Genomic DNA, 12,283 nt, shown 5'->3' with positions numbered 1-12,283 from the left:
CTACAAAAGCACTTAGCATAGCTTGCGTAAATATAAAAATGTTACGAACAGTCAAGACATTTATGCTACATGCACTAAATTTTGATTGCCTCCACATATATTTCACATTTCTGCTATTTCAGCTGTCTCTCTTTGGATTGACTCTGTTGGTTATAAATAAATGCAAGCCTATCTGTCAGTGAGGAAATGTCAGAGAGAACTGCTATACTCAAATCTATAACAATAACATTTTAAAGAAAAATAAAGGAACAAAAAATGGAGAGAAACTTCTAAAATCACTCCCCCACATTATCATTTTCCTCCCTGTCTGGCTGTAAGCTCAGCCTGCCTCAAACGCTCATATTTTCACCACTGCTTCTGTCTCGAGCTTGTAGTTTTGGTATTTGATGACAGAATATTTAGGTTAGAAAATCCCTTTAAGGCAAGTCTCAAACTCAGAAATAGAAAACAAGAGAAAGGAGGAAAATAGGGGTTCTGTCTGCGTCTGAGTGTGACTCATTACCTCGTCAGTCACTTGGTTGGCCCTCATGGTGATCTGCTCCGGAGTCATGTCGTCCATGTTGCTGCTGTCCTTCTTAGAGGCTCCCCCTGTGGCACCGAGCTCGATATTTTGTGGCCTAAAAGACAGGCAGAGTTGAAAAGTCACTCACTAACGTCACATCAGAGGGCATAATTTATCAGGGAGCTTTGTGACTCAAATAAAACTGAGAGGTGGTTTTACTCTAGGCTCCATAAAAAATGATTTACTGTAACCACACTGGACAAAAGAAAAACACACTTACGGCCAAAGACTGAATGTGAAGACAGCACAGACATATGCAAGTTTGATAAAGACTTGTTTGTTAATTAAATGAGGTGATTTTCAGTCCTTAGACTTGTACTGAATTAAAGCTCTGCAAACTAAATATCACAACAGTACTTACTCTCCTCAAACCATCTATGTTTTTGATGCTTGCATGAAGCCTGGGTCTGCTGAAGGTGGTGATCCTGTAGCAGCTAATGGCCATGTTGTTGGTCATGTCTTTTATTAAGAGCACAAAGGAGTATAATTGAGATTAGGGGTCTCTTTGCTGAGTGCATTTCCTTTCATTAACTCACAAATATCTTGTGGTTATTTTAAATGCATCTACCGTTCCGTTCAACCATTGAAAATATGCGCTCCTCTTTAATGTATTTTCTAAGAAATGAATAATGATGAGGAGGACGACCAGCATTATTTATCTACACCAGTCTTAATCTAAAATATCTGATACTAGTCTATCAATTAAATGTTGAATCAGCCTTTTCTTAGCTAGGTGTCAGAGACATTTCGTCAGCACAATATTGATTGTTTATAACACTTTATAAATTAATATGGATGACTACTTAGCTTTAGTTGCTTAATTAAAAATCCACCACATAAAGAGCAATGATTGCTATTCAAATAGAGTCATTTTTCTGGCTAAATGGTGGCTGTAAATCCAATAATCAATTCCTTTAAGCTCTATTTTTGAAGCCCTACTGAGCCCTGATGAATGCGAATTGTTAGTCACTAAATCCTGCACTGTGTTTACAAAATAGATGCCAGCTGCATCTGTCTACCGGTTAGTGTTGAGCATATTATGGGCAGTGGTTTTAAGGTCAGTTTCCACAAGGAGGAGTTTTCCATCGTAACTGATAACAGCACTTTGAAATCAGCAAAACAGTAAAATTAAATCCAGACTAATAAACCTATATACAAAGCTTGAAAAAGTCAAGAATTATGAAGAGAAAGTTAAACATCTTACTAAAAGCTACATCATTTACATCAGTGCTTTTCATCTGGTGGGTCAGAACCAGAGGGTGAAAAAGCACATGACTACAGTACTCAAGTAAAAGTACAGTTACTCTGGTTAAAATCTACTGAGGTAAAAGTATGAAGTATTTAGCCTAATTTTTTACTCTGAGCTCTGAATAGCAACTATTTATCCTTATTGGCAAGAACAAGATAATAGATCTCCAACCAGGTTGTTCAGGTAACGTCACACCTCTATGATGAAGTCAAATAAGCAATACTGACAGTGCTGATTAAACTTTTAAAGAGTCAAATCTAGCATTTTAAAAGTGTCTACACTGATCCACACTACATATATTTGGCAGGAACAAAGCAGACGGTCTACCCCATTGCAAGGCAATGTAAACTGAAGAATTACATGCACTATGTGTTTAGATCACCTAAAATCACAGATGGGAACTCCAACACAGTGGATAACTTCACCTAGGGTACAAATGTGTCTTACATCTAAAACAAGACTACAATTTTTGCTGTGTCTGCCAGCTTTTTTTGGGATGTGATCTGGAATCACTCTCTCACTATGAGCTACTTTATAGTCAACATATGTGGAATAAGTACAAGAATATTGTACTTAAGTGAAAGCACACTTACTGTGGTTAAAACATACTTAAGTAGAAATAAAAGTACTGATTTCAAAATGGACTCAAGAGTACAAGTACAAATAAAACTAGTCAATTAGAGTAGTGTCATTAGTTACTTTTCACCCCTGGTCAGAATCCAAGAGCGGGTTGTGAAGATGTTTTTAGAGGGTCCAAGAATCTTTGAAATGCTTTTGTTCCATTGGTTGAGTTTCTGACAGCAAAAAGGAAACACAAATTGTTTTGCTTTATTCCTGCAGAATTTTCTTCCAAACTCCTGGAAGATTTTTAAGGAAACTTGAAGTAATTTTACTATAAAGGATAAGGACGTTTCCTAGAAATTTTGGGGGTGTTTCCTGGGGCATTTCCCTAGAAATGTTTGTTACTCTTCTCAGGCACTTTTCTTCTAAGTTTCTCCAGGAACTGACAGGGCTTTCCCAGAAACTTTTGGCAATCTTCTCCAATAATTTCTTTGTTTAGTTATCTATCTGGGGCCCAAACAGCACTGTCTTTTATTTAACAAATCTGACTGATTGTCAAATATATCAGAAATTTGGGTCATGATTTTTCATTATGGAACTTGTGGTGGGTCCCAACCCTGGACCATTTGAGAACCACTGACTGACATCATCTTCAGAAAAAAAAAAGGCTTAAGACATTTAAAGACATTTAACGGAAAGGACAAACAGCACTTGCTGGTTGTAGATCCTGAAATGTGAAGTTTCTTTGTTATTTGTTATGCCTCAAATAATCAGTAATGATCATTTTTATCTTAATCTGCTTCTAAGACAAAATAAGTCACTAAGCTCTAATTATTTATGATGGTAAATTTTGATTGTTTTAACACTATACAGAACCTTACAGTGGGAAAAAATATAAGTTGCCTTCATACTAATTCCATAATTCAAATATTTAACATTTATTCTCAGAGTCCCATGCTACTGCTCATCAATGTATGTTGTCACACCTCACTAGAGCAAAGGGGGACATGCAAACCTAAACAAATAAGGCTCTTTTCCTGCGTGTGACAGCATTCTAGGAGGAACAACACTAACTTTCTGAAGCTGGAAAATGTCCCCGCAATGGTAGAGCTTAGCTGCAGTGTGGCTAGAAGTTATTTTTCTCTTCCTGAAACTGTGGCATGTCACTGAATACTTTGACAATCCTCTCAAGCTTTTGTCTGCCTCTTCTGATAAAGTGTAGAGAAATGCAAACATTACCTAAGTTTACATGGACACAAATAATGCAAACATTACCTAAGTTTACATGGACACAAATAATTTGAATAAAGCCTGATCAATGCAAAAATGCATCATGTTCACAAGCAAACTGAATTTTCTGATTTGATCCAATCAGGTGATTCACAATGAATTTTCACTGAGCACATGAGGGTGGTTTATGTTGGTTGTTATTCTGATCTTACTGTGCATACCTGCCTCATTATTCAGGTTTTTCCAAGCAAGTCTGTTTAGCAACTTTGGGTAAGTTTTCAGTCAATTTAAAAGACCACATAAAAAGAATCACTTGCGGGAAACCTCTGTTGCATGGCGAGGGGAGGAGTTGAAGACGTGTGTGTGTGCGTTGTTGTGGCACTTTTTCATAACACAGGTGGAGTCTAGGACACACAGCACAGCATAATGAAAAAAAAGCTGCCCAAAGAAATATTTATCCTGTATTTGGCTGTTACAGGTGCTAATTTTATCCCCACAGAACACAGATAAAAAAGCTCCAGATATAATCTATCCTGTTTTACAATCTTGGTTTGCCTCTTACCCTCTATGCCCTCTTGAATCTGCCTGGAGAGACATTCTCTAATTATCTCAAACTTCTCACAAATTAATTTCCCATATCTATCACAAGGTTATGTCTATTAACAGAGATTGCTCCTTTTAGACTAAAGGCAAATGGGGGTCTGAGCTGATGGTGGGACTGAGTCACGGATTGTGGTCAAAGGTACTTACACAGGATAAACTCCTCTTCCTCCTCTGTATGTCTCAGCCTGATTTAACTTAGACTAGTACATAGAAATGATCAGTTTAATGCCCACCTGGCGAATTCCACCACGTCAGCTCAATGTACCCACACTCCTCAGCTGTGGCATCCTCTTACACATGCTCTGGTTTTCATAAAACTTGGAAAGTTTTGGTGAACAATTTCACATCTATTTCAAAGCACCAAAAAGTTAAAAATAATAGCTGCCCTCTGGTATCAGTCTTTAGTGTGTCAGAGCTCCTCTTCCTTGCACTGTAACTCCAGTCCAGAATATGGATACTTCACTTTGCATTCTATGAGCACAAATAACACAATGTTCATCCTGCAGTTAGAAATAATCAGTTACACTCCAAAGGAACCAACACACTTATTTTTAAGAGATGACAACTGTTTCTGACATACTTTCAAGAGAACCTACCAGAAATCCCACCAAATAATAGGAATGCAACAATTCTTAATACAATATTGAACCTTTCAGTACCGCATCCATGGATCAGTACACACGTGTGAATTTCTCCTTTCTGCATATTACTACCTTCTTGGAAGTGGCTCTGTTTGTGTTTGCCTAATCCTGATCGGAGCTCTGGGAGAAAGAAGCTCATCACCATGAGTAAACACTCCGTCAGGGTCTGAAATCAGCACAGCGCCAAATGAGGGCAGTTTCTCAGTTTGGTGAGTACATTTCTGCGCCTCATGGCGTGTAGATATTTGTACCAAAATAGTCATGCATGAGGAAAGTGTGGCGAGTTTAAATTGCTGGTGCAGCTCTGTCTCCTGCTCCCCTGCTCTTTGCTGCCAAGACCCGACAGCAGAGGGCTGAGGGCCACAGCAACATGATTCACATCGTACAAACACAAGTGTATGGCTGCATCCCAGAGACCCCTCATCACTCATGCACTACTCTTCAAGTTAAACCGACTGACTACCACTCAGAATGCTTGTAATTTGTGGACTTATGAAAATATATTGACGGGTGTTTCATATATTTAATGCAGCAAAATCATGCAGATTTTTGTTGACATAAAAGCAGCAGAAAGTATGCATTAATACCATCAAGATCTGCTACAAAAGCCATTTCCTTCCTATCTCACCGTGTCTACATTTATCATGCTGATTACTGGCAACAATCAGGAAATTAATGTAATGTTACCCCACTGCCTGGTGTTGACTAATCCACACAGACTCTCAAACTGCGCACTTAGAACTGAAGATAAAGTCCTTAAACAAACTCTTTTTTTTTTATTACTTGTGTCACACAGCATGTGTCGCAGGATCAGTCAGCACCACATTCAAATAAGCACTACATTAAATGAATGAATTTTCCCTTTTAAAGCTTACCGAAAACTAGAGATGCATGGTAATTTGATTTTTTCTGTGTCTGATATGCTGATATTATCAAATTCATTTCATGGATATTAATATAAATGTAGCTCAGAACTAAAACCTCAGTCATAGGTCTACTGGTTTTGTCTAATGTTTCACATACATTAAGACAATATTTGCAGGCTGATATTGTGCATTCAGGAAATACTCAGGTCCACTTCCTTTTTTCATTTTTCTAATGTTGCAGCTTGAGGCTACAGTAAAAAAAATATTATTTTTTTTCTCATGATCTCTTGACTGGAGTCTACCTGTGGTAAATCAAATCTATTGGACATGACTTGGAAATGCACACACCTCTCTATAGAAGACCTCACAGATAACAATGCATATCATAACAAAAACCAGATTATGATGTCAAAGGAACTGCGTGCAGTGCTCACAGACAGGATTGTAGCTTGGCACAGATCTGGGAAGGCTACAAAAAAATTCTGCTGCACTGAAGGTCCCCGAGAGCACAGTGGCATCAGTAATTCTCAAAGGAAGAAGTCTGGAACAACTAGGACTCTTCCAAGAGCGGGTCATCTGGCCAAACTGAGCAATCGGAGAGAAGGGCCTTAGCAAGAGAGGTGACCAAAAACCTGATGGTTTCTCTGGCTGAGCTCCAGAGATCCTGTGTGGAGATGGGACAAAGTTCCAGAAGGACAACCTTAAATGGAGCCATCCACCGATCTGTGTTTATGGCACAGTGTCTAGATGGGAGAAAACACATGAAAGCCCACTTTGCTTTCATATGAGTTTTTTTTTTTCTTCTACAAACTCAAAGCAGGCTTTTATGTGTTTTATGGGCTTCAATCAAGGTGTAGAAACATCTCAGCAAAGGTTGAGAGAAAAGGGAGGCGTCTAAGCAAACATTTAAGTGTTTCTGCAAAGTGTCTGAATACTCATGCCAATGTGATATTTCAGTTTTTTAATCAATTAATTTGCAAACATTTCTAAAATTCTGTTTTCACTGTCATGATGGGCACTGAGTGTAGATTAATAAGTAGGAAAATATTTTGTTGCAACTGTAACATCTGGCTGCAAAATAAGAAAAATGAAAAAAGTGAAGAGGGTCTGAATGTTTTCTGAATGCACTGTATACTGGTTCTAAATATGATCAGAAATTACTTGACTGCAGACCAGATTGATTCACTTTTTAAGCAAATATATGTCGATACTGATTGCATGTTGATAATAAAGTGCAACCCAACCAGCTGTAGAGTTTTAAACATGCTGCTCACTGTCTGAATGCACCAGGGAAGTGATTTTTCATACATTTATACAAAATGTCAGATCTACTGACCTGCAGAGGTGGCTATGTGAACCATGTAAACACATATCAAAAGAGGGACTAGTATGTGAAATTACAAGAAATTCAGAACATCCACAAACTAAAGAGAGAACTGTTAAAGCTCTGACTGGGCTCTACATCTGCTTTAGAGTAAATAAGGTCATCTTTATTACTACTTAAATACTGCAATGGAGCTGATAAAGTCAGCTAAATATACTTGTGTGCATCCTGTGGTAATTTCTTCATGTTGTCCTCTCATCCCTCAATAGTAGAAGGCAGAGGAATTATAATGTCAACCTGTTTGAGGTGTAACAGATAATCATACATTTTTCCCCTGAATCCCTTAAATAATCAGGATTAGCATGTCATTATTATGGAAAATGCATGTTTGACAGAGGCACTACTGGTCACACCCAGAATTCACACAGAATAAGGTGGATTTATTTATTTTATTTGTTTACTTATGGCTTCTGTTTTTTTTCTTAAAGGAGAATTAGAGAGGGAATGGGGACTCTTCATGTTGTTCAGAATTACTTTGTGCTGTGTAGTTTTTAGACTGTCAATGCTGGCGTCCTTTTCTGTTGCATAAGCAATAAAAATGTTGGGAAAAAAAAGAATACAGCTATAAAAATGGCTTCATCATAAATGATAATTTTATTTTATTATTATTATTATTATTATTTATTTTATTATTATTTTATTATAATATAACTTGAAGAGAATCAATATAAACTAATGATTTTTTCTCTGTTTTTGCCTCTTGCGCCAAAATTGTAATCATACATCTTGTACAACAGCATTAAAGGATAATACATCATGAAAACTAATCTCATCTGTGTGATTATTGATGCTGCCACAATAATGGAGTGCACACACTCGCTGGTGTCTAAGCACTGGATATAGAGACTGTCTTACAGTCACGTTTTACACCACAGCTACTTCATTTCCTGGAAGGTTTGCAGACACAATGCTTACTGAAAAATGTGGTTAAATGCAGTGCATTAAAATACAGCAGAGTTCATCTTTACATTTTATCCATTAAAGACCAAGCTCTTATTAAGAGAGCAGGGGGATAATAAAATGAGACCATTAAAGCCACATATTTAAAAGGCACAAATGCTACAGCTAATTGTGTTCACGTCTGACAGCTTTGTGCAGGGTCTGAGTTTAGATTGAGATTTAGATCCACATAATTTGCACAAAATGCACAACAGCCAGACGGCCGTAAAGCAAGGACATGTCACTGAGAGGCTTTTGCTGGGAACTGGCAGCAGATAATGCTGATCATGGTGTGCCAATTACTGTGAAACTGGACCATTTTCTGTGTTGTAGTTTATTTTTAACATATCAAAAGAAAGGAGTGTTAGAGGGAGGTAAGAGGAGGACTAAAGCCAAAGCAATAGGCCCCATAACAACTTGAGCAATTTCACTGGAGATGCTGTAAATCAGTGGTTCAAGTGTTGGGTAGGGACCCAAAAGTAGGCAGTAGAGCAGAACAAAACAACTGCAACAAAGAGCTTATGATGTATGGAAGTCCTAAGCAGCCATGTATCTATATATTTTAATCCATTTTGCAGTGATCATGATTAAATTGTGTTTTTTAAAATCAAGATCTAATCATATTTATTTCTTTTTGGGGGATAAAAAAGTTGTTTTCCCCATGATTATATGTTAATTTCATCCGGGCTCTAAAAACAAACACAATTTACACATTATCAAGGCAAACTAAGTAAAATAAAACACATGCATGTCAAGGGATTCTGTAATGATGCACTTCTTAGACATTCAGTTCTGCTTCTGTGCTTAATCATTAGGGGTGCATCATATTTGGTTCTCTTTATTAAAGATTATTGCTGGGCGTTTGCCTTTATTTTGATGGGACAGCTGGAGAAAGACAGAAAATACAGGGAGAGAGTGTAGGAGAAGACCTGCACTAACCAGTGCCGAGGCCAGGACCAGTGCATCCAGGACTTCAGCCGCTGTGTATGGGCGCCCGCTCTACCCACTGAGTTACACCGGATTTTCATTAACAATAACACTAATTAATTTAAGCCAACACAGATATCAAGCGATATATAAGATCTAAAATTTCAGTCTTTAAAACATGCTTCAAAGTTTAGGGAATGGGTTTGAACAAAGAAAAGGACCTGAGTCGATGTAAGACTGCTAGTCCTGCCTAAAACCCTGCAAACGTACCTGTATGTATGGTTGATGTTTACAGCCAATATAGGCCAGTATTCAGCGCTGAAATATTGATTGTAACGACATCAAAAATGCAATTTCGGCTGAAATTGCATGAGGATGCTGAGAGCTGAATTGTGGAAGAACTGCTGAAAATAGCCAAAAGCAGAAAAAAAGCTGAAAATAGCATAAAAGTAGCTGAAAATGGCCTTCAATGACTAAAAAAAGGAAAAAAATAGCTGAAAGTCGCCTTATAAAAGCCGAAAAATAGCCTAAATATAACTGAAAGTAGCCTTAAAATAGCCGAAAACAGCACAAAAATAGCCAATTTTGGCCTAAAAATGACTAAAAATTGCATTAAATGGCTGAAAAAGCATAGAAATACCTGAAAATACCATGAAAATAGCCACATTTTAAAAATTAGAAAAGTCAGAAATGAGAAAAGTCATAGCAGTCGAATGACGAACAAACAGAATTCTTTAAAGTTTAGCTAAACGGTGTTGATACCACAAAGTATGAAGGAGGAGATAGCCAGCGTAGCAGAAGAATAATAAACCAAATGGCCGACACGAATATCAATAGTGTGGATGCTAAGCATCCCCACTAAATATCTGCAAAAATTGTCATATCTGCAAATATATTTCACTTTATAAGCAACATCTGCTGATATCATGCCAATAATATCGTACATCCCTATAAATAATGTTTTGCTCGCGTGAGGTCAAGCCCCCAGCATTTTTTAATTAAATAAATCAAGTGGTTGAACTCAAAAACATTTAGGGCACGATTTCTAACTAATGACGTGGTGGTGGGTCCTGAGGACAGACCAGCTGAGAAGCACTGTTGTAAATGATGCTTGGTTTTATAAATTCCCCACCACAGACAGAAGCAGCATCAAACAGAACTTGAGTAATCGGTGTGCTCTCACTGTGATGATCCAGGTAATCCATTTAGCAATACATTCTGATCACAGCATGTGCTGAGGCTGGGCTACCTAGCAGAACAGTTTAGCAGATACAAATCAATCCAAACTAAATCTGACGTGTGAAATAGGTGACCTTCACACAGCGCAGCATCATAGGAAGCACTCAGGCATGTTTGTAACCGCAGCCTCTGACAGCTTTCGGTGTGTGGGGTAACACAAGATCAAGATCATCATAAATAAAAACTTAATCTTGTTGCCTGTGATGCAGAAAAAGTGCACATTCAAGGACAGATCCTGATACCCATAAACACAAAGCAATGTCTTTATCCCAAGTTTTCAAAGCCTCTAACGCTCCGGAAACGCCGCTCTATTTCTGTTTCCTTTTCCTCCTCCACTGTCATCATATTTTCCTTTAGAGTTCAAGCTTTTCTTTTGTTTTTTTCAAGTAATCCTTGAACTGCAGGTTTCCTTTCAAACCTACACCCACTAAACATCCGGATTATAAAAATGAAGACAGGGAAAACAGATAGTCTACTTGGCAGACAGTTCAGAGGATTTGGTGTTGTTGACTCTGCATTTTTTTTTGTCTTTTGGAAAGAGGGCAGTTGGTTCACACAGGCTTGACTGCTTTTTCAAACTGATTATTGGACTTGGCACAATGTGATGTGAGTTTACAACCAGAACTTGGACGGTGGATTCATTCAAACAAAATGTGTTACTTTGAAATATCATGCCACAACAAAAGCAGATTAACATGTCTGCAAAAAAGGATCAATTCCATGTGCCAGTAAAGCAGACATCTGTATAGCTTGATTATTGATTTATCCTCATGGTTTAATAATGAGACAGTTACACTGAAGCCACACTTGGGAAAACACTATATTTTCTTGTTGCTGCCTATGCAATTTGAGCTTGTCATCACACAACAGTAAGCCCTATAACTTCACACTCAATAACAGCACATGGTTTTGACACCATACACGTGTTAGCAGCCACAGGAAGTACAATTTAACAAGCCTTAAGGACATACCCGTTCATGTTTTAGTTTCTCCGGAGCAGCAACAGCAAGTGTGGCCACACAACAGCTCCTACAGGGAAACACATTACTCGTTCCTCTACCCAAACCTGTTCCTCCAGATCTTGGTAGCGTCTTTTCTTATTGTCATCACGCAGCCAGCATGTCCTCCATCTTGATCTTTTTGAAATTTAAATGTGAAATTCACCATATATACCCCCTACAGCCTGTCCTCATTCGTGAGTGGACTACTATTTTGGGATTCTGATCCGTAAAAATGCCTTATAATGTGACCTATATGCTGATCTCTCATCCAGATCAAACAAGAGGACTTTCCTGGTGACATCATGCTTTCTAAACCAGGATGTGTTGTCTATTAGAGCATGTTTTATGGGTTATAAAGTTAAGCGTCGACACTCACCACTAACTTACAGCTGCTTGACATAACCGATGACATAATAAACAGATGGTTAATCATTTCCGCTCTCGCGTTTAAACAGGAACAATACTGTGTCCAAACACATGACTTTGGCTACCTTACAAACACATGGATAAAGTCTAGTGCTGACTGGCAAGTTATCTAACGAGGGTCACTTGATAAACAGGTGACGTTTGGTTGAATGGCCACCATGACTTAATACATTAAAAAAGTAGGCTCCCCCACACCCAAAACACCAATGTTTACAGAGTAAAGTTCCCAGTTTAACACTTTAAAACTTAGTTAAAGATTTGGAAAAGAGGGGGCACCACTTCTAAAAGTCTGTTAAAGCAGGTTAAAGCTGACTTACATTGTTAAAAAAGTCCCTGTCGTGTTCCAGTATCGTAAACAAGTCAGTAAGATCCAGGAGGGGAAACTCCAGCTAATGTACTCACTGCTAAGTTAGCTCACTAGTTAGCTAGTTCCGCTTTCCGGATAACTACCCTTACGTCGTCACTTTAACTACTTCTGAGAGCTTAACAGGGAAGAGATAGTTATGTAGGGAGTCAATACTTACAGTTAAGCCTCCTTGTTCAGAAATGGGCTTGTTACTCCTCCTTCTTTACGGTATGTGAACTTGGCTCAGCCAACTTCTGGATTCCTTCAGTGGTTCAACCGTCTGACTGTCCGAAGTGTGTCGGGTGCTGC

General features: G+C 38.2%; 1 protein-coding gene across 3 annotated transcripts in view; it reads right to left on the bottom strand.

The window, feature by feature from the left end:
- The window catches only part of LOC121526013 (synaptosomal-associated protein 23-like), a 32,271-nt gene extending 19,988 nt beyond the window's left edge, over positions 1–12,283 (bottom strand). Inside the window, exons 1-2 of one of the 3 annotated variants that reach the window (XM_041812269.1) lie at positions 12,153–12,283; positions 503–617 (exon numbers count right to left, since the gene is read on the bottom strand). In XM_041812269.1, coding sequence (XP_041668203.1) covers positions 503–559 — 57 coding nt within the window. In that variant the 5' untranslated portion in view covers positions 560–617; positions 12,153–12,283. Of the gene's footprint in view, positions 1–502; positions 618–11,172; positions 11,196–11,945; positions 12,106–12,152 lie in introns of those variants that run through there. The other 2 variants (XM_041812268.1, XM_041812267.1) reach the window with 2 other exon arrangements.

Source organism: Cheilinus undulatus, linkage group 18 (genome assembly GCF_018320785.1).
Source record: "Cheilinus undulatus linkage group 18, ASM1832078v1, whole genome shotgun sequence".
NCBI classification, from domain to species: Eukaryota; Metazoa; Chordata; class Actinopteri; order Labriformes; family Labridae; genus Cheilinus; species Cheilinus undulatus.
Note: the sequence above shows the minus strand (reverse complement) of the source record. Positions and strands in the feature narration are given on the sequence as shown.